General features: G+C 37.3%; 1 protein-coding gene across 3 annotated transcripts in view; it reads left to right on the forward strand.

Moving 5' to 3' along the window:
* SOX6 (SRY-box transcription factor 6) overlaps positions 1 to 23,472 on the forward strand; it is a 708,935-nt gene that overhangs the window by 681,593 nt on the left and 3,870 nt on the right. For all 3 annotated transcript variants that reach the window (XM_052652397.1, XM_052652398.1, XM_052652399.1), the window contains exons 14-15: positions 13,917 to 14,150; positions 16,644 to 16,860. In XM_052652397.1, the coding sequence (XP_052508357.1) occupies positions 13,917 to 14,150; positions 16,644 to 16,860 (451 nt within the window). The remainder of the gene's footprint in view (positions 1 to 13,916; positions 14,151 to 16,643; positions 16,861 to 23,472) is intronic.

Genomic DNA, 23,472 nt, shown 5'->3' on the forward strand with positions numbered 1-23,472 from the left:
AAAATTTACCTATAACATCCCTGTGCATTAATAAAGATTAATGGTCAAAGGAAGAGTTAGTACTTTAATCAAAGTACCACAGATAATTCATCTTTCATTCCTATACCACTGGTTGCTTTTTTTTTTTAACCAACCTTTAGCTTAGAAGAACATTCGTATTTTGCATCTGCCTTCTTTAAGTTATGATACCCATCAGTCAATCATTCTTTCTAACCTATCTAGATAATCCTCTATGAAAGACATAGAGTGCAAACCATAGTCTTCCCCCACTGGTATCCCTCCTTCTCTGAAGATGGAGCACATCAGTTCTCTAGTGATTAAGGTTCGTGCTCAGCCATGGAATGTATATTCCTGCCAAGTGAACCACTAGGATAACCAAATCATCTCTCTCTCTTATTTTCCAAGAAGAAATCAAATTTGAATATCAAGTAGCCTTCTTATAATGAAAGTGGGTTCACATCCTGGCAGTAAGTGGGAGTGCACTTAGCAGAACTTCCAAAACCATAGACAACTGTCAGCCATTCCTCCAACATGGTGCACTAGACTCCTTGAGTATTAAGACACATTTGGTAAGATGAACGGTGAAAAAAGACCCAGCCTATGTAAGATTGCTACCTCCCCTCTGTCCTCATTTTTCATGTCCACTTCTAATATTCCTTCATCTTCTACATGTTTGTTTGTGATTCACTCATGATCGTTTTCTCTGTTAACCCAAATGTGTCACATAACTCTTTACAAAATTTGACAAGAGAAAATTGACTATTCTGTTGATTGACTGAAGTACTCTAAAATAGTGTGATTGTCGAGGACCCAATGGTATATATTGCATTTGCCTTTTTTAATTAGTAAGCAGTTGTGCATTTTTGCCCTTTTTAATAATTCTTTTTGATAATGAGACCTTTTTTTTTTTCTTTTTGAGTTCCCAATGGCTTGGATATGCCGCACACTCAGGTTTATAGAGAAAAAAATATTTCAGAAAAATATCACTTTCATTTGTTTGTCTGGTTTTCTTTTATGTTGGTACTTTTGTTTTTACCTTTTAAAACTAAGCATTGAATTAGTTTTATTTTGGATAGTATCTCATTGTTTGGATATACCACTGTTCACCCATTTTCCAGTTATTTTTAGTCTTTGGTTATTCTGAATAGAAGCGCTGTGATAGTCTAAAAAGTTTTCATTTGTTTGGGTTAAGTGTTTACAAATGGAATTGCATGTCATCAGAAAGTCTATATTTTACTTTATAAGAAAATACCAAACTGTTTTCCAAAATGGTTATGCCATTTTTCACTTCCACTACCAATATATTGGTATCTGAGTTCCAGTTGCTCCACATCCTTGCCAACAATTAGTTTTGTAAGCCATTCCAGCGGGTGCAAGATGATATATGGGTTTAATTTGACTTTCCTGATGACTAATGACATGGAATATCTTTTCATGTCTCATTGGCTATGACCGTGTCTTTCGTAAATTTTTTTTAATGAATCTTTTGCTCATTTTTAAATTATATTGTCTACTTCTTTGTTTTTGGTGGAAGTTCTTTATATATTCTTGATACAAGTTCTTGTCAAACGTGTATTGTGAATGAATGTTTTTTTCCCAGTCTGCGCCTTAACAATTACTTTTGATAAGCTGAGCCTTATCAAAAATTGACCTTTAATAAAGGTCAATTTATTACTTTCCTTATATATTAGTGTTTTATCTGCCATATTCAAGAATCTTCGCTTACTATAAGATCACTAAACCATTCTCCAAAATACTCCTTGAGGAGTGTTATAGTTTTTGCTTTAATTTTAAATTGATTCATCTCAATTAATTGTTGAGTGCAATGTGTGGTAAGAGGTCAGTTTTACTTTCTTCTACGTATTTTTTTCCTTGTTCAAGCACTGTTGGTTGAAAACAATTATTAGTTCCCACTTTAATAGCCTAAGTCTTTATTGAAATTTGACCATATATGTGAGTGTTTAATTCTGGACTCTTTATTCTGTCCCACTGGTTTTTCTGTTCTTATAACAATCCCATACTGTCTTTATTACTCTAGCCTTTACAGTGTTACAAAGTGTTTTTTACTGTAAGCCTTGAAATTAAGTAGTTTGAATCCTCCAACCTTCTTCATGTTTGTTTTGGATGTTTTCATACAGTTTTAAAACCAAGTTGTCAATTTCTAAAAAAGTCTTTTGCAATTTTAATAGGATTGGGTTGAATCTATAGATAAATTTGGGAAGGAGTTGACATCTTCAAATATTAAGTCTTCAGATCCATGAACATGGTATATTCCTCCATTTATTTAGGTTTACTTACTGAACTCATAAATATTGTTTTTAGTGTAGAGGTCTTGCATACTTTTTTGGCTTAATTTATTCCTAAGAATTTTATTTTCCAATGCTATTATGAATGTAAAATTTAAAATTATTTTTAAACTGCTCTACTATTAGAAGTACAGTTGATTTTATAGTTTTGTATGTTGCAATAATAATAAATTCAGTTTTTATTTTAAAAAATTATTTATTTATTATTTTTGGCTGTGCTAGGTCTTCATTGCTATGCACAGGCTTTCTCTAGTTGCAGAGAGCAGTGGCTACTCTTTAGGTGTGGTGTGCAGGCTTCTCATTGTGGTGGCTTCTCTTTGCCAGGCATGGGCTCTAGGCATACAGGCTTCAGTGGTTGCAGCATGGGGCTCAGTAGGTTGTGGCTCACAGGCTCTAGAGCACAGGTTCAGTAGTTGTGGCTCACAGGGGCTTAGCTGCCCCATGACATGGGAGACCCTCCCGGATCAAACCCTTGTCTCCTGCACTGGCAGGCAGATTCTTAACCACTGGACCACCAGGAAGCCCATAAATTCACTTTTTAGAAATTATTTTGCAAATTTCTCAGGATTTTTTAATGTAAAAAATTATCTATGAATACACTCAACATGACTTATTATTTTCCATTTTGCATGCTTTTTAATTCTTTACCTACAGTAGAATGTTGATTAACAGTGGTAAGAGTGGGCATCTCTTGCGTTGTTCTTCATCTTGGAGGAAAGCATTCAGTAGTATACTATATTATTATGTCCTACAGATTTTTCCTAAAAGTACTTTATCCAACTGAGGAAATTCCCTTTATTATTAGTTTCCTGAGAGGTTTTGTCATGAATTGGTATTACATTTCGTCTAAACCACTTTTTGAATCTGTTGTGATCATCATGTTTTTCCCCCTTTGTTTTGTTAATGTAAAGAATTACATTGCCTGATTTCAAATATTAAATTAATATTACATTTTAAATTAATTTATTCTGAAATAAATTCTACTTGATCTTGTTTTATTATCCATTTTACGTATTATTTTATTTAATTTGCAAATATTTTTTTATGAATTTTGTACTTATGTTCAAATCTCTGTCAGGGTGTGATGTTACTTCATAAAATGAATGTGGGAAGTTTTTTCTTTCTCTGCTTTCTTAGTTTGTGTAAGACTACTATTAGTTTTTCCTTAAATGTTTGGAAGAATTTACCAATGAACCCACTTGAGATTGGAGTTTCCTTTGTGGGAAGGTTGTTGACTATAAATTGGTTTTCTATATTAGCTATAAGAGTATTCAGACTTTCTATATATTCATAATTGAATTTTAGCAGTTTGTGTCCTCCAAGGAATTTGTTCATTTCATATAAATTGTCAGATTTATTGGAATTAAGTTAGTCACAATATTTGCTTCCTATCCTTTTTCATGTGAGTTGTAGCTACAGTGATATACCCTCCTTCAATCCAAATATTGGTGTTTTTGTTTCCCCTTTCTGTAGATCAGTCTCACAGGGGTTTCTCAATTGTATTGATATTTTCAAATTACCAATGTTTGCATTGTAAATTGTTTCCTATTCCATTGATATCGACTCTTTATCCATCCTGAAAATCTCCAATTTTAACTGGATTATTTTATTTATTTATATTTAATATAATTATTGATTTTGATGGGATAAAGTTTTACAATTTTCTATTTTTCTCTTTGTTCCCTCAGTTTTTGGCTTTCTGTTACTATTTTTCTTCCTTTTGCTTAATTGAATCCTTTTTCTAAGCTATTATTATGAAGAGATCGTTTTTTTTAAGAGGAGTTTGAGGTTCACAGTAAAATTGAGGGAAAGATAAAGATTTCACACATACTCCCTGTCTTCACACATGCATAGCCTCTCCTGTTACCACCATCCCACCTGAATGGTACATTTGTTATAATTGATGAACCTATGTTGACACATCCTAACCACCCCAAATCTATAGTTTGTATTAGGGTTCATTTGTGATGTTATACATTCCTTGGGTTTGGACAAATGTATAACATGTATCCATCATTATGGAATACAGAATATTTTCATTGCCCTAAAATTCCTCTGTGTTCACTTACTCATCCTTCCTTCCTCCACCCTTTGCAACCACTAATCTTTATACTGTTTCCTTTTGAATCCTTTTTTAGTCTTCCACTAGAATTACTCTACTGGTGTTTTAGCTATACTTCTTTGTATTTTTAAATTTTTTTTCTAGATTCATTATTCATCCTTAATTTGAATATCCCTATAGTTAAAATTATAGCACTTCTCATAAAATAAAGCAACATTTAACTTTTACTAACTTGGTCTTTTGTTCCAATGTGCTATTTTTCTCATGATTTTACCTCTTCTTATATTATAAATCCCAGAATATAATGTTGTATTTTGTATTAGTCACTTGTCTTTTAAAAACATTAAACAATCAGCTGTTTATTATGAAATCCAGAAAAGACAAAAGTTTTTAATTTAGTCACCTATTTCTCATTTTCAAGTCTCTTCTATTCTTTCTATATATCTAAGTTTCCATCAGATGTTATTTTTCTTCATCTTGAATGATTTTCTTGAATGTCTCTTTTGATATGGATCTGCAGGTAATGCGTTCTCTCAGCTTTTGTTTATCTGAAAATGTGTTTCATATTCATTTTTTAAGCATATGATCATTAGATAAGACTACACTGAATTTTTTTTTTTTAGCAGCCTAAAGATATTCTATGGTCTTCTAGTCTTCATTGTTTCTAATAAATAATCAGCCATAAGTTGTATTACTGTCCCATTTTATGTATTATGTGTCCTTTTTCTCTAGCATTTTCCCTTTGTCTTTGGTTTTCAGCAGTTTGACTAATGTTTAGGTATGGTTTTCTTTGTATCCTGCCTGTGATTGTCTGAATGCCTTGAACCTATAAGCTGTTTTTTGTTTTTTTTTTTTACCAGATTCAGGTAAGTTTCAGACCACGTTTCTTCAAATATTTTTCTGTGACAATCCTCTTTCCTCTTTCTAGAATTCCGGTTACACATATTTTAGGACAATATATTTTCACATACTGCAAAGTCTCTGCTTACTTTTTTAGCTTTTTCTCTTTCTGTATTGAGACTAGCTAATTTCTTTTGATGTATTTTCAAGATCACTGACCCTTTATTCTGCACTTGAAAATGCTATGAAGTCCATTCAATGTATTTTCATCTCAAATATGTCTGTTAGTTCTAGAATTTCCATGTTTCTTTGTGTAGTTTCATTTCTCTTCTAAGTACCCCATTTATGCATTAATTATGATATTCTTTTTCTTTATATACCTGAACATATGCTTTAATGACTACTTTAATGTCCTCGTTTGCTAATTACATTATTTGAGCCATCACAGTTTCTATTGATTTTTTTTTTTATGAGGGTGGAATGGTCTCTGGGTCACATTTTCCTGATTGTTTGCACAACTAGTGATTTCTTTATTATTATTATACATTGTGGATTACAAATTATAGAGACTCTGGCTTCTATTATCTTTCTCTGTTAAGAATGTTATTTTTTGTTCTAAGAGGCAGTTAAATTGATCTCATTGAAATTGTAGAGGCTTAGTTTTCCATGTTAGATGGTGACTGTTTCAATTTTGTCTTTAGTCCTAGAGTGAATCCTTAGTCTTGGCACGTAGTCTTTATTCCACGAGTGATCCCTCTGGGGTTTCAGTGGAAAGCCTGAGTTTTTCATGGATACTTTCTTACATGGTAGGATTCAAATCCAAATTCTGTTTAACTTGCAGTGGACATCAGCTGAAATTTCCTCTTAGATTTTTCAGATATACAGACCTGATTTCCACTGGAATCACTGAAATCATCCCTATACCTGTGAAGCTCAGGTGACAGTCACTCAGAAGCCTCAGACTAACTTTCCTGATACATTAGGCCAATGAAGACTGATCTGTTACATTCTAGCCACTCCATGCTAAGTAGACTGGGGAATATCTTCATGGAAAAGCTATAAAAGCAGGGTTTTTACCCAGTGATATTTCTTTCTTTCTGAGAGTCAATCCTCTCCAGTTTCTTCTTAATTTTGGTAGAGCTCAAGTACCTTCAATTAGTTGTTTTTCTATGTTTTTTTTTTCCTCCAGAATTTATAATTATTATCTGATTAAAGGTTAGTATGATATAAGTTATACTGCCATTACCAGAACTGGATCCCAGAAGAGAATCTTTTGTCCTAATATTTTACTTACATTCATTCTGTCTGACAAAATGTAAATCTTAATGGGCTTTTGAGAAGGTATTTATTCTCTTACTTTTCTCTATTCTTTATTTCCAATTCACTAGTAATCACTGAGACTATTCAGTGGTAATTTCTAATTTGACTTCCATTTTGATATCTTCTATTTGTTCATGTCCCTACCCTGCTTTTTTAAAAACCTTAAAGACTTCTTGACTTGATAGTTAAGGTACTTGGCAATCTTGCCCCTACTTACTTTCTGAATTTAATCTCTTGACATTCCCTTATTTTTTTTATTTAAATAAACTCAAGCCATAACCAGATTCTTTCTATTCCTTAAAACCCTCTATGCCTTTGTTATAACTCTGTCTTTATATTCACACATTCTGCAGCCTAGAATGCTTTCACACTCATGAAAAGTGAAAGTGTTAGTCACTAGTCATGTCCAACTCTTTGCAACCCCATGGACTATAGCCTACCAGGCTCCTCTGTCATGGAATTCTCCAGGCAAGAATACTGGAGTGGGTAGCCATTCTTTTCTCCAGGGGATCTTCCTGATCCAGAGATTAAACTCGAGTCTCCCACATTGCAGGCAGATTCTTTATTGTCTGAGCCACCACACTTACACCTGCTGGTAAATTCTCACTCTTCCTTGAAGATGCTACTTAAGCAGTACTTGCTCTCTGCAGCTTACATATTATTCACCTCTGTCCACTCCAACAACATTAATAGCCTCTCTTCTCTGCTTTCATAGTATTTTGAAATTACCCATGTTAGCACTTACAATGTTTTGTAGTTTTCTATTTCTGCATCTGTTTCCCTTAGTGGACCAGATTCCTTTAAAACAAGACACATGTATTTATCTTTGTATCTTCTGTCACAATGCTGGGTACATCTGAAACTTGTCAGAGTGTTTGCTGAATTAATGCATACATAAATGATTCCTAAGCACATTATATAATTTGCCCAAGTTCCTCCTTAGGGAGGATTTTATATATGCACAAATCCACACCAAACGCTTACTCATTCACTCACATAACCCTTGGAATTTACCCAGGAAGGGGGCCTCTTTAGGATTAGTTCAGGACCATTGCCATAGGCTATGATGGTTAAACTAGCCTTCTTTCCAACCCACCTGGAAAAACTCAACTTTCTGTATTCTTTTTAAATCGTTTAAATCATAGATCCCTAAGGAAGTTTTTGCCTTGGCAATTTCTGCTTTTCCCCCCATTGACTATCTTTTTGCATCTAACTGAAAGTTTGGCTTTATACAAGCTGATAGGGGAGACAAGAATGAATTAACCAGTCTGAGCCCCTTCAGGGAAATGGAGAGAACAGGAATTCCTGGAGTAAATGGAACCAATGCTTTTCCTTGTTGCCTGGTGTGATACTGTTGGCCTCCTGTTATTTAGGAATGGTGTTGCTGATAATTAAAGACTCTTAGGTCAGCTGGAAAGCAGTAGTCTCCAAGTACATAGCTGTAGGTCTAGGCATCTTCCAACTGCTGTTCATGAGAAGACATATTATGAATATTGAACTCACAAATGATCCCTCTGCTATTAAAAGTAAAAAATCTGCCTCTTAGAATTATGAGCTATTCCCTAGGATAACTCTGGATTCTGACACAGAGCATTGGCTATTTTAGAATGAAATGCTTCCCCCACCCCTTTTTTAACTTGATGTTATTTTTCAAAGTAAATGAGCAGTATGAAGTCACATTTGATATGTAGATTCTAAAGTTAATTATAGCAGAGAGTCAATTTTAGGCTTCAAATTTTCAGACTAACTGCATACCTTTTAAAAATAATACTATACAGTATTATATAGAATTTTCCTTATCTGTTTAAAAGAGCTTTCTTAATATACAGTCTCTACTTTTAAATTTCTGAGTTTATATGCATGTATGCAGTCATATGTGTTTTTATTACTACAACAATAATTCCCTTACGAGTTTGTTTCATGAAGCAGCTTAGAGAAGTTATGACCCTTTTATATTTTCTTAAAATTCTGACTCTAATCATATATCATATATCAGATTCAATTTAAAAGTAGTTTCAAACCTTGGTCTCTCTAGATAAGTCTCCTCTCTTCCCAAACCTTGGTTTATTAATACACCACTTCTAGTTTTAACTTGAAATATCCCATTCATTTTTCAGTTGACTCCAAGCACTTGGGAGAGAGAAAAGGAGACAAGAAAAAAGAGATGTATATACACCCTGACGTTTCCTATTACCACTTTCTTAATTCACATTTCTATACTATGTGCTGTGCTTAAATTTCTCAATATCTGGGAGCATTTCTTGTGAGACTAGAGATCTTCTGTGTAATTCAGTGTCAGTTGGTGTCATGTAAATATGTATTATGGGAGGACAGACAAGGTCACTGCAGGACAGTTGGTGGGGTGAGAAGTGAACTCTCTTCCTTGGAGAAGGTAGAATTTAGTTAGGTAAAAGTGAGTAGGAAGGATATACTAAGACTGCGATATGGAATGAGAGGGAGAGAGATTGAGCATCGGCATGAACATATTTGGGAGAATCAATTGATATGTAGCAGAGGTGGCACTAGTGGCAAAGAACCCACCTGCCAACGCAGGAGACATGAAAGATGCAGCTAGACCCCTGGGTCGGGAAGATGCTCTGGAGGAGGGCATGGCAACCCACTCCAGTGTTCTTTCCTGGAGAACCCCATGGACAGAGGAGCCTGGTGGGCTGCAGCCAATAAGGTCGCAAAGAGTCAGACATGACTGAAGTGACTTGGCATGCACATACCGAACATCGACTGAAACCAGAGTCTAAAAATCTACCATGATCAGTCTGCAGGAGATTAAAACTTCTCATTTACAATGAAACACATCTTGTAAGTAAGTAAATAAATGGAAGCTGGCTGTTTGGTGTTGATAGAGGTGAAGAAAAGCCGTGACAGTAAAAGCAGACCCTGGATGTTAATCACCTGTAGCACAGTAGTTGACTTAGAATAATACTGAAATGTTTTTGTATCTGACATTCTCCACAAGCCTGTCTCCTGTGTATGCATGCAAGTATATAAATTGCTGAATTCATGTCAGTTGTAAAGTAATGGCACTGAGGGCATCATAAATTACCATGGTGATCCTCAGGAGAAGACACTGTCGTATCTGAATGAGTGTTTCACTTCCAGAGTAATGTATGCCTTCATCTGGCCCAGCAGTCAGCATATTGCCCTGCGTTGATGGATATTGTCAGCTGGAAGCTACACTACATTTCACTGCACAATAAACATGGCTGTCAAACCCATATAAAGTGAAATCAATTTATCCTGTATGGTCAGTGCATTTTAAATGAAATTAATGTACTGTGGGTATGGTGGCAAAAAGGTAGCATATTAGTTATGCATCTTGGGATTTGAGACTTTTCATGTAAGGGATGATTCTGTCTACTAGGCCTCAAAGAAGGGCTGTATATAAAATGTGTTATTTTGCATGGTCTTCAGAAAGGGGCCCCTCTCCCCTTCTTCATGTTTAGAAAAGAATTGATAATATTAGCCAGTTCGGCCCTTTTATCCTGTCTTTTGTTTGCAATAAATGATGACCATATTTGCCAAATAATAGTGTACTTTAATGTTCTAATTTATTACTAGCTATGACACAAGCAAATTTCTACTTAATCAGGTAGCTGGAAATAGAGTAGAAGGGCAGAGATGAATCGGATCATATTTTACCAGTGTAATCACTCCACTGAGCTGAAAGGATTTGCTTTTTCTAAAATGTAGAGATGTAGGTTTTAATGTATATTTTGCTTCTAAACTTTTAGGAGTAGGCTCTCCTGTTTACGCAGTAGAATACCTGGCTAAGCCCATCAGTCCAACTTTACATTTAACTATAGGGGTTCTCAGTCTATAAGGAAATATTTAGTGGTTGCCACATGTAAAGCATGTACATCAGTGTGTCATGCTGGCAGGGGGTATGAAAACAAGCAAGAGCTATGTAGGTTCTTTCATTCACTCGTTCATTAATTGAATGTACTTCACTAACTGAAACTTTATATGCCATGTGTGTTATTGGAACCTAGAGATACAGCAGTGAAGGAGAGCCAGTTCCCACCATATTCTCAAAGGACTTTTTATCTAGTGGAATATTGTGGTCACTAGGCTTCCCAGGTGGCGCTAGTGGCGAAGAACCCACCTGCCGCTGCAGGAGACACAGGATACGTGGGTTTGATCCCTGAGCCTGGAAGATCCCCTAGAAAAGGGCATGGAAACCTACTCCAGTATTCTTGCCTAGAGAATCCAATGGACAGAGGAGCCTAGTGGCCTACAGTACATAGGGTTATAAAAAGTCAGACACAACTGAAGCAACTTAACACGTTCTATGGTGATGCCTTTGGAAACCATGAAATATCAAGAATTTAGAAACAGTTTCATAGGGGTGTGTGGCTCAGGTGGTAAAGAATCTGCCTGCAGTGCAAGAGACCTGGGTTCAATCCCTGGGTTGGGAAGATTCCCTGGAGAAGAGAAAGACTACCTACTGCGGTATTCTGGCCTGGAGAATCCCATGGACTGCAAAGAGTTGGACACACCTGAGCGATATTCACTTTCATAGGGATGTTAAAGAATTACCCTCATGCAGCAGAAAAATATATCAGAACCCTTGAAATGACTGCCTTTTAGTCTATTACTTTTGTATATGAGTTGAAAACTGAACAATTTTGTCCTTGGAATTCAGGCAAGAATACTGGAATGGGTAGCCATTCACTTCTCCAGGGAATCTTCCTGATGCAAGGACTGGACCCAGATCTCCTGCATTGCAGGTGGATTCTTTATCATCTGAGTCTCCAAGGAAGCCAGATAAGTAGTTGTTGTCATTGTTGTTTAGTTGCAGAGCCATTTCCAACTCTTTGCGAACCCATGAACTGCAGTATGCCAGGCTTTCTTGTCCTTCACCATCGCTGGAGCTTGCTCAAACTCCTGTCCATTTTGTCCATGATGCCATCCAACCATCTTGTCCTCTGTCATCCCCTTCTCCTCCTGCCTTCAATTTTTCCCAGCATCAGTGTCTTTTTTAATGAGTCAGCTCTTCACATCAGGTGGCCAAAGTATCGGAGTTTTAGCTTCAGCATCAGTCTTTCCAATGAATGTTCAGGACTGATTTACTTTAGGATTGACTGGTTTGATCCCCTGCAGTCCAGGGAACTCTCAAGTCTTCTCCAACAACACAGCTCAAAAGCATCAATTCTTCAGTAGTCAGCCTTCTTTATGGTTCAACTCTCACAATCATACATGACTACTGGAAAAACCATAACTTTGACTAGATGGACCTTTCTCGGCAAAGTAATGTCTCTGCTTTTTAATACTCTGTCTAGGTTTTTCATAGCTTTTCTTCCAAGGAGCAAGCATCTTTTAATTTCATGGCTGCAGTCACCATCTGCAGTGATTTTGGAGCCCAGGAAAATAAAGTCTGTCACTGTTTCCATTGTTTCTTCATCTATTAGCCATGGAATGATGGGACCAGATGCCATGCACTTCGTTTTTTGAATGCTGAGTTTTAACCCAGCTTTTTCACTCTCCTCTTCCACCTTCATTAAGAGGTTCTTTAGTTCCTCTTTGCTTTCTGCCATAAGGGTGGTGTCATCTGCATATCTGAGGTTATTGACATTTCCTCCAGCAATCTTGATTCCAGTTTGTGCTTCATCCAGTCCGACATTTCACATGATGTACTCTGCATATAAGTTAAATAAGCCTTGACACACTCCTTTCCCAATTTGGAACCAGTCTGTTTTTCCATGTCCAGTTCTAACTGTTGCTTCTTGACCTACATACAGATTTCGCTGGAGGCAGGTGAGGTGATCTGGTATTCCCATCTCTTTAAGAATTTTCCAGTTTGTTGTGATCCACACAATCAAAGGCTTTGGCATACTCAGTAAAGCACAAGTAGGTGTTTTTCTGGAATTCTCTTACTTTTTCTATGATCCAGCGGAAGTTGACAATATGATCTCTGGTTCCTCTGCCTTTTCTAAATCCAGCTTGTACATCTGGAAGTTCTCATACTGGTAAAGCCTGGCTTAGAGAATTTTGAGCATTACTTTGCTAGCTTGTGAAACGAGTGTGATTCTTTATTGTCTGAGCCTCCAGGGAAGCCCAATAAGTAGTTATTAAGTATCTATTTTATGGAAAATCCTGGGGATACAAAAATGAGTACAACATAAACACTAACTTTAGGGGTCTCATAAACCTGGGGGTAGAATGGAAATAATTAAGATGATCACCAAAAAAAAGAAAGAAAAGGAATTTCTTTGGCACAGGAAAAAAAACATTAAAAAAAAGAGGAATGAATGCAGCCTGGGAGGCATCACTGCAAATGCTCTTCCTTTGGCCTGAATTACCCTACCCATCTGTCTTTACTGGGCAGTAAAGACTCCCCTATTCACATGCTAATTCCTATTTGTCTTCCAAGATTCAGATTAGACGTCACCTTTAATAGGAGGCATGTTGACTGTCCCCTCTGCTGGTGCCCTCTTGATGTCCTGTTTACTTCAATATTAGAGCACTTACCATATATTCCGTTATGACTGTCTGTTTGGGGTCTGTCTCCTCCCCAAACTGTGAGCTCCTTTAAAAGCAGGTGCTGTTTTATTCACTTTTGTAAACCTAGTACTTGGCATAAAGCCAAACTCATAGTAATTGCTCAGTTAATTGTTTAAATCGAATCATTTATTTAATTCATGAAACACACCACATTTAAATAGGCCTTAAAGGATGAGTGGGATTTAGCTTGAAGAAGTAAGAGAAGGAGCTTCCAGCCAGTGAGGGGAGCACTGGCCAAAGTACAGTATTGTGAAAGAGAATTCTTCTGGGGTAAGAGATAGTTTGAAATGGCTGCGATGTTTAGCACATGAGGCTAAAATCATAGGTAAGAGCCTACTTTTGAAGGGAGAAATCACAGCAGGAAATGTGGTGTGCATGCTAAGTCACTTCAGTTGTGTCCGACTCTGAGACCCTATGGACTGTAGCCCACCAGGCTCTTCTGTCCATGGGATTCTCCAGGCAAAAATACTGGAGTGGGTTGCTGTGCCCTCCTCCAGGGAATCTTCCCAGTCCAGGGATGGAATCCGTGTCTTATGTCTCCTGCTTTGGCTGGCAGGATCTTTAGCATTAGCGCCACCTGGGAAGGCAAAATAATGCTTTATTGTCAATTGGAATTGATTGTAGTAAAAATGTACTAGGCATTTAAAAACATGCAAAAGTAATTCTGCCCAGTGTATCTTTGAGACCTACCTCAGAAGAGCCTGTAGAATTGTCATCTGCAACTGTATCCGGCTTCCAAGAGTTCATTTAAAAAGAAGTTCATTAAAAAGTTGCTAGGGAAAGCAACTGAACCAGGTGGCAAGTTGTGTTACATTATCCAGATAATAATGCTTTGCACCTGTCTTGTTCTTCCTGCCCTGACATTACAGGAAGTAAAGCAATGAATGGCTCTGCAGCTAAACTACAGCAGTATTATTGTTGGCCAACAGGAGGTGCCACTGTGGCTGAAGCACGAGTCTACAGGGATGCCCGAGGCCGGGCCAGCAGCGAGCCACACATCAAGCGACCAATGAATGCATTCATGGTTTGGGCAAAGGATGAGAGGAGGAAAATCCTTCAGGCCTTTCCTGACATGCATAACTCCAACATCAGCAAAATCTTAGGTGAGTGCAGCCACTGATGCTGGTTATGTATCCAATGGGTGGAAAGAAGGGTCCTGACATGACACCTAAGGGAGACTGTGGTGTGCAGATATTAGGTGTCACTCAGCAAGCTGCCCCAGGAGACTGCCATCGTCTCTTCACTCTTCACCCTGCACCGCGGCATTTAGGTTTAGGAGTTAGTACATCCACCAGGTGCCAGGGCAGGACTGACTAAACACTTATTTTAGAGACAAAACTATTTATTATATGTGTTAATAGGACAACTCTGAGAGGTCACTGCTAATTAAGAATCATAAAGACAGGCTTTATTTCCTTTCCTTAGTCTTTTAAAATCTTTCAGTTGCTATGAAACCCTGGAAACACTCAGAGTTTTCTGCTTTAGTGTTCTTGGGTTCATATGTCCTTCTGAAAGAACTCACCAAGGACTAAGGGTGAGCCCCCAAATAGTGTGAAATTTATGGAGTGTAGAACAGTGCCTCTAATGATAACTTTAAAACTTGTAAAATAAAACTACATTTACTTTAATAAGATATGACTAGTTCAGATTTCATAGCAGTGAGTTGAACACATAGACCACAGGCTAACTTGCCAGAGTGATTCTCCTGTTTCTCTGGATTAAACTCAATCCTTTTTCTATTAGTGTAAAGCTTGCCTCGTGCAGATTATACAGTGTGGAATTATTGTACTCAACATATTGAATGTATTTTATTCAACATGCAGCATTGCAGTCAACATGTTTCCTCTTTAAAAAGAAAAAACACAGAAGGCACTGTTCTATTTAAGCTGTCATGATGTGACAGAATCTCAAAGGGAGCTGTTTAAGAAGTTGAAAAACATTAGAGACTTAAGCTGTGGTTTTCTTTTTTAAAATGTTTTGTTCAAAAGCAATAAATATTTAACCTGAGTAAATATCAGTGATCTGGACATACACAAATACACATGTTTTGTCACTGTATAAATAATTTAACTTGATTCTGAGACATTTGAGGCAGTGACCCCTATGAAAATTTAGAACATGCATAAGATCAAGTAGTGTTAAAATGTTAAAATAGTTTTTCCCTTTTTCTTTTTGATATTTGAATTTCAAGGTAGATACTAAAAATCATTACAATTAAGTGGAGTTTTATTTTTAGACTTTCAGAGATATATATCAGGGCATCATTCTTATGAATTTAAAGACCTTTCAAACCATGATGGATATATTAAATTTTTTCTAATTAATAGATATTTCAAAGAAAATTATTATTTTTCTGTCCCTAAATTTTGATATCTAACTTTGAAATTTTCTCTTTTTTGGCCATTTTATTAGCAGTATTAGTAAGCTCACCAATGGGCACAGAACCTCTCTGTTTCCATGTTGGCAGCTGAGGGGAATCTATATTATTGATGTGCATTCTGTGAAAAAAAATTAAGAGTATAGTAAGTGTATTCATTAAAGTGTAAACTTTTAAGCACAAGCATTTTTAAGAGCACCAAAACTCTTCCATTAACTGGGGCTTTAAGCTGCTGGGAGCCAGCTGAACACAGAGATCCTTGTCCGTGAAGGCTTTCTACACAACTTTTGCACAACAATCAGGAAAACAGGGATGGATGTGCTATTAAAACAGACCAGGATATTGCTGGCTACAGAGAATATTTGTACAACTTTTCCATTTGTTTATATATGAAAAATCTCCACCGAAGAACAGCTAGCATCCAGTCAGCACAGCTGTTACCGCTTTATTCACTAGCGACACACAAAAATGCAATTTGATACACGTAAAAAAACACATCCCTTCTTCGTCAAGTGTTTAGATAATTCTTTATAAACAATATTAGAGAAGTGAATACTTTTCCTTCTTCCTGTATAAACCGTATTAAAAATTTCTTACTTTTATTGGTATGGCTTTGAATGAATTGTTTAGAGTACTTGAAAATGGTATATATAATTCCAACTGTACCTTCCGGTTCTAAAGTTATAACTTCTTGAGTAGAGTTTAGGCTTTTTAATTACCTCAGGCCAGGGGAGACAGTGTGCACCTTAGGTTTTTATATATGGAAGAATATCAACATTTGCTAACATCTTATCAAAGGATAGCTTCGCCAAAGGTGCTTGGAGTGTTAGAGTTGTTTCAATTACTGGAACCTAGAGAGTTGTTCCTGAGTATTCTGTCCAAAGTATACTTAGGAAATTCAGGTTTTTAACCCTGTGCAGATAGGTGGGGAAATGACCTTGATGTAGAGATGATCTTTAAGTAGCAAAGACATGTTTTAAAACGATATACTTATTGTAGCATCAGACTTTAAATTATTGAGAAAAATAATGTAATAAATGGTCACATCCAATTACTCTTTGCTCTGTCATCTAAAATGCTAGTTGTGAGGCTGGATGACATGTGGTAATAGGAGATACTCAGAGCCCAGGTGGGTGAAGTGGTGGGAAGGTAGACACAGTATTTACCAGGAGTAGGTTGCCTTGACCACTTGGTACTTAAAGGCTATGTTTGTGTCTAGGATCTCGTTGGAAATCCATGTCCAACCAAGAAAAGCAACCTTATTATGAGGAGCAGGCCCGGCTAAGCAAGATCCACTTAGAGAAGTACCCGAACTATAAATACAAACCTCGACCGAAACGCACCTGCATTGTCGATGGCAAGAAGCTCCGGATTGGGGAATACAAGCAACTGATGAGGTCTCGGAGACAGGAGATGAGGCAGTTCTTTACTGTGGGGTAAGTGTTCCTGCATTCAGCCACCTGGGCTTTCCTGTCCCAGTAAGAAACCACAGGATGGCTACTGGCAGTGTGTCTGGGAAGGAGATTAGGGCAAGGAGGAGGTTGTGACAGATGGGGCCTATCAGGACTACACAGCCTGGCAGCGTGGCTCCCGTTCAAATCAAAAGAAATGCAACAGATTGCTCGCAACTGATCACCCCTTTCATTGTCTCTCAGACTCATCTGAGATATTCAGTGCCCACACACAAAGTTTCTGGTAGTTTATTTAAGTAGACAGAGAGAGAGAGGAAAAAAAAAAAAACTAACCTTAAGAAATCCCCAGAAGCTTTCCAGCTTCTCTGGGTGGTGCTTCTGACTCTAATCACAATAGTCTGCTTTTGTTGTGGGATCTACCACAAGATAATTGGCCTTGACATTGGTTAGAGGACCTCATTTTTGGCAGAAGATCCAGAACTCCTGTTGCAGTAAATTATTCTGTGGTAGAAGCAGTAACAATGTGGATTTTTCTTGCTTAAATCAGAAACTAGGCATGTTTTTGATATCTTCAAGTCTGATTTCATGTCATTTTGTTTAAAAATTAGGTAATAGATTTCTGGTATAAATTTCGACTTGGCTGACTGGCTGTCTGCATTTAAAAGAGGCCTCTTGTAACCACAGTCGTCAGAATTAAGTGGGGATACAGATGCCTATATGTTCCAGCACACTCAGACCCAGAAGCCCAGGGGGGTGGCAAACCAGAGGACTGTTCTGGAGGCCCCGGCCTGAGGCAGCTGGAATCGGACTGGAGAGACACTTAGGAAGGGCTTGAGAGAGAGAAGTGGAAGAAGCAGAGAGGAACTCGTGTTCACTGTTGACTGGAAGGGGAACTAAGGAGCTGTGCTGTGTCAGGAAAATAAGAAAGCTTCACTTGAGGTGAAGAAAAGAGATACCTTAAAGGAGGAGTAAAGAACCTCTTATTTTTAAGGATGTTAAAAAAATAATAATAACCTCATGGAACAAAAGGTTGGTTTCAGAAGCATGTGTGTGAAAACAGAAAACTAATTTGGAAAGGTAAATAGAATACACACACAAAAAAAGGCCAATGACAGCAGTCTGGGCCACTATACACTACACTAGAGTGTCCTAGGGAGGAGCATGGGCTTCAGCATTTGCTTCAGACACTGACTGTGCCATCTGCTTGGGCAAGTTATTTAACTTTTCTAAGCTTCTGTTTTCTCATGTGTGAAGTGAAACAAATAATAGTACCTATCTCAATAAGGCAATGCTTTTAAAAATGCTTTGTATAATCTTAGTATAATATCAATAATGGTGAATTCCTATCATTAGTATCCTTATTAAACATGGATTTGCTATCACAGTAAAACTATCTTTTATATCACATTAGACAAGCAAAGACTATGCCTTCAGAATATGCCTGAGTCCTGTGTGAGGAATGGCACAGTCTATGTATTATAGAACCTTTTTGAAGTAAATTGAGGCTCAAATCCCTTTCTATTTGAGGATCCCTGTATATTAGCAGATGAAGATATGTCAAAATAGGATATCAAATCCTTCTGTGTTATAAATGTTTACATTTTTTAAAAAGCAATGCTTTTAACTCCAAAAGTACAATGCACTATAATTGGGCAATTCACATGCTAATTAGAGTATTTATGAAATATACCAAATCATAGTACACTTTAGGAAGTATAGTTGTAGGTAAGAAAATGTAAATTTAAGACCGTATAATGTCTTCTTTTAATCCTGTTAGTGTATCCCTGAAAATGTATATAATCTCTTTTGAACAGAGAATCGAAAGTTTAAATTTGAGATATTTTCTCATTCCGATCTTTCTCGCCTGTCACGTCCCCTGTGTTGCATAGTGGGTCCCTTTTACCATAGTCTAGAAGATTAGCAAAAGCACCATTTTAGCTCCCTGATACTTATTTGAATATATGAGATGCAGTAATTCTATTTAGTCCCCTTTACGAAAGGCAACATTGACAATAGCTCTGGATCAAAATACCTCAACACATAACAATGTATGTAAAATGAAACTCTAAAGCAACTCAATAGCATCTACCACTTATTGAATGCCTACTGTACATGAGGTATTTTAGGTATACAAACTACATAATCTTCTAAAATAAAGAAATTGAGGCTTTAAGAGGTCTGATGGCTACTGAGGGCTTCCAGGCAGCGCTTGTGAAAGAACCTACCTGCCAGTGCAGGTAGATGTAAGAGATGAGGGTTTGATCCTTGGGTTGGGAAGATCCCCTGGAGTGGAAAATGGTACGCCACTCCAGTATCCTTGCCTGGGAAATCCCATGGACAGAGGAGCCTGGCAGGCTGAAGCCCATAGGGTCACACAGAGGCGGACATGAAAAGCAATTTAGCACGCACTCATGGCTACTGAAAGGTGAGATGAAGTAAAGGATTAAATCAGGCCTCTGTCTCTGTCATGCCAAATGACTGAGAAACTGGCCTTACTACATTGCTTCAAAAGAGGCCTCACAGTCCAATTCTGCACAGTCGTGAGTATAACTATGCTCTTTGAGGAAGAGCTCCTGGAATCTAGAGAAAATAAGGTATTTTATTGTGTTATACAGTGGCATAAAAGAACTTTGAAATTTAGAGACTCAGGATCCTGATAGTGTAGGAGGTCCTTTGTGGAAGGCTCATTTTAAACTGAGGAATAGGGCTATGGATGTGCAAGCAATGGCCAGAATACTTTATTCTTTAATCTTCAAGGCTGAGTATTTTCCTCTGCCCAATTTTAATAATACTTGCTACATAAAGCCAGATATTGTTTCCACTTAAGAATTAGTATTCTCTTTTAAGTAGTTGTATTTGATAGATTATTAACTCCCTAGGGTTCATCTTTGGAAATTGATCTTCATTAGATGTGGGGTTATTACAAGAGGGAAAGACAAACAAGAAATTCAAAGATTTCTATTGACATCTTGAGGGAATGGGGATGAGATCAATTTTTATAGCTGATTTTGAAAAGATGTGCATAACTTTTAAGGCAATAATGTTACATACATGGCTCAACATTGCCATGCATTTTACTGATGATACAACTGGAAGGTCAGTGAGTTAGATTTTTTTTACTTAGCTCTTATGAAATGAATTTATCAATATATGAAATGGAGTAATGCCTCTAACCTTGGATTTAACCCTTTCAATTGATAGATTAAGTATCAGAGTTTTGTAATAATCCCAATAGGAGTACTATTAATGTTAAGATGATAATTAGGGTTCATAGAGCTACAACATTGTCTTTTCCCAAACAACTATGGCCAAATGAAATTTATTTCCAATTTGTTGAAGTTTTATTCAGTAATTTACCTAATAGAGAATTATGCAGATACTATGAAATATTAAAATTAGAGCTACTTTTTGAGTAACAATAATAGTAAATTATTGAATAATTATGCTGAGTTAATTATACCAATTATTGCAAACACAGAAACTTATAAGACCAGCAATATCATCCTCACTACAATGTTGAAAAACACAATATTCATAGATGTTAAATTATTTGTCCAAGGTCACGCAGCTAGTAAAGTGCAGAGCTAAGATTTAGACCAGGCTTATGTAAAACATCTTTCCTTTTCACCATTGCAATCATAAACTTTCAGTTAGAGCCTACGAATTGTTTAGAGACTGTATAGTGTAAGTGGTTAAGCACATCTATTCTGGAGCCAGACTGTTCCGGCTAAAATACTAGACCTGCTTCTTCCTGGCTCTAGGAGCTAGTGCATTTGTTGTTGTTTAGTCACTAAGTCATGCCTGACTCTTGTAATCCTATGGACGGCAGCCCACCAGGCTCCTCTGTCTATGGGATTTCCCAGGCCGGAATACTGGAGTGGGTTGCCATTTCTTTCTCCAAAGGATCTTCCTAACCCAGGAATTGGACTTGCGTCTCTTGCTTGGCAGGCAGATTCTTTATCACTGAGCCACCTGGGAAACCCATAGTGCCTTTCATTCTTCTGAACTCTCCACTTGCTCTTGGGTAACTTATTTAAACTCCGTGTACCTCAGTTTCCTCATATATAGAATGGGGATGACAATAATACCTACAACATCAGACCCTTCTGAAGACTGAATAACTTAATATATCTGAAGTGCTTGGACAATGTCTAGCACATAGTAAGTCCCAAATTAGAGCAAATATTCTTATTCTAGAGAAATGATACTATGTGTCAGGTATATATTTCATATTGTAAAGAATTATGTTCTACTGGATTGTGGTATAAGTGATTTGAACATTTGCCATCTTGATCTTAAAGAGGTTGAATCAAGCCTGTAAGATACTTACAAATTTAATTGAGTAGAATAGACTAGACATACTATTTTTAGTCTTGTTCTCCTATAGAGAAAGCTGGATTAGAATCTCTAATAGGTAATATAAAAAGATATGCAACTTCTAGGTTTATCTCCTGAGGAACAGACGTCATTGCCTTCATTTATAGATACTGTAAAAGTCTGAAGGATCAGCAAACAGGGCCTTTGACAACACAAATAAATAGTTCCATTGCAATTGGCAAAGCTAGATTATATATTCCAGGAATGTTCTTGGGATTTGGAAACCACAATGATGGACTTTATCAGGGTCAACTCAAACTCTACTTGGGCTAGGAGGGAGGGTTCTTAGCCATCTCTACTCATATCAGCTACATATGTATACTTTTACAAACATCTACAACTTTTGTTTTGATGTGCACATTCATTACTTGTAAAGCCCAATGCTTGCCAGCTATTCCTGTTTGTAAAATCTGCAATGTTTGAATTTTGACTTTGCAATTGATCTGTAAAGGAAGGAAAAATGCTTTTCAGGAAAGTAATTTCCGATAGACAAAGCTTAAGCCTGCTGGCTGGATTTTCCATTTTGTTAATTGATTAGTCAGTCAGTTGGTAAGGGACTGGGCCTATCTGAAACCAGCTGTGGGCCTAACACTGTACTAAGTTGATATAGTACATTAATTCTATCCACAATGAGCTCTCAGAGAATGCTATAGTCAGAGAAGCCAGAGACGTACACGGATAGGTTAGCAAATAATAGTTTATTATGCCTACACATGTACACATGCACACACAGAATACATTGCATGGTGCTCCATATGATGTATAATTAAGTGCTAATTTCAATTCTACAGATGAGCAATAAAGCTCAGAGGAAGGGAGATTACTACACATTAGGGCCAACTGTAGTCCATTCCTGAAGAAGGGCACTTGAGGTTTGGGTAGGGTCAGCCTGGTGGAAAGTACAGGTGAGTGAGTGAGTGTTCACTCAGTTGTGACCGACTCTTTGAGACTCCATGGACTGTGGCCCACCAGGTTCCTCTGTTCATGGGATTCTCCAGGCAAGAATGCTGGAGTGGGCTGCCATTTCCTTCTCCAAAAGTACAGGTAGATATTCCTATTTTGGCATGAAGGAGAACATGAATATAAGGAAGAAATATGAAAATGTTCAATAATACATAAAGAGGCTATGCTAGGAATTTTCTCTGGCATTAAAGTAAGATATGTCGGGCAAAACAGTATTTTGGAAACTCTTGAAAGCTATACTCAAATTTTTTAGTCTATTTTTACGCTGATAATGACAATGAGGTATCAAGGCCAGCATAACAGTCAGCTTATGATTTTGTATCTTCAGAATCAATGGTAACCCAGAAGGGGCCTCTGTAGTCATTGTGGGAGTCCTTCTAAGTTCAGCTTGAACTCTTCTAGGGCTAGAGAGCTCACCACTTTCCAAGGGAGCTAGTTTCCTTATGGAACATCTTCTAAAGCTGGAAAGTTCTTTCTTCTTAACTAGGCCATACTCTGCCTTTCTGCTACTTTGTAAATTGGTTCTGATCCTCTTCTTTGGTCCATTCTAGAACAAATCTCTTCCTTTTGTGTGAAGAAAATCATTCAAGCATTTAAAGATAGTTATGTTCACATTCCTTCTCCACTGCCTTCTCTCCCATATACCTAAGAGCATTACATCTTTTCTTCTCTAGAATGGGCTACCCAGCCTTTCACTTGTTTTCCCTTTATTCACTAGTTCATTCATTCATTCATTCATTTCATGTATTCAACAGATTTTTGTTGAGTGGTTCCTATGTTTCAGTTCAGTTCAGTTCAGTCGCTCAGTCGTGTCTGACTCTTTGTGACCCCATGAATCGCAGCACGCCAGGCCTCCCTATCCATCACCAGCTCCCGGAGTTCACTCAGACTCACGTCCATCGAGTCAGGGATGCCATCCAGCCATCTCATCCTCTGTTGTCCTCTTCTCCTCCTGCCCCCAATCCCTCCTAGCATCAAAGTCTTTTCCTATGTTTCAGGCTCTGCATAAACAGTGAAACATCTTCAGTCTGTATCAGTGAAACATCCTATCTTCATGAAGCTTGCATTCTAGTGGGGGACACTGGACAATTAATGAGTAGTAGTAAGTGCCTTAGAACAAAGTAAATGAGGGAAAGGAGTAGGGAGTTTTAGAGGATGGAGTGCAATTTTAAAATGAGTGGCTATAGATACCTCACTGAGAAGATAAACTTGAGCAAAGACCTAAGGAGGTGAAGGAGCCAGCCATGCAGATATCTGGGAGAGCTAGGCAGAAGGAACAGGAACTGCAAAGATCTT

This window comes from Budorcas taxicolor, chromosome 15, assembly GCF_023091745.1.
Source record: "Budorcas taxicolor isolate Tak-1 chromosome 15, Takin1.1, whole genome shotgun sequence".
NCBI classification, from domain to species: Eukaryota; Metazoa; Chordata; class Mammalia; order Artiodactyla; family Bovidae; genus Budorcas; species Budorcas taxicolor.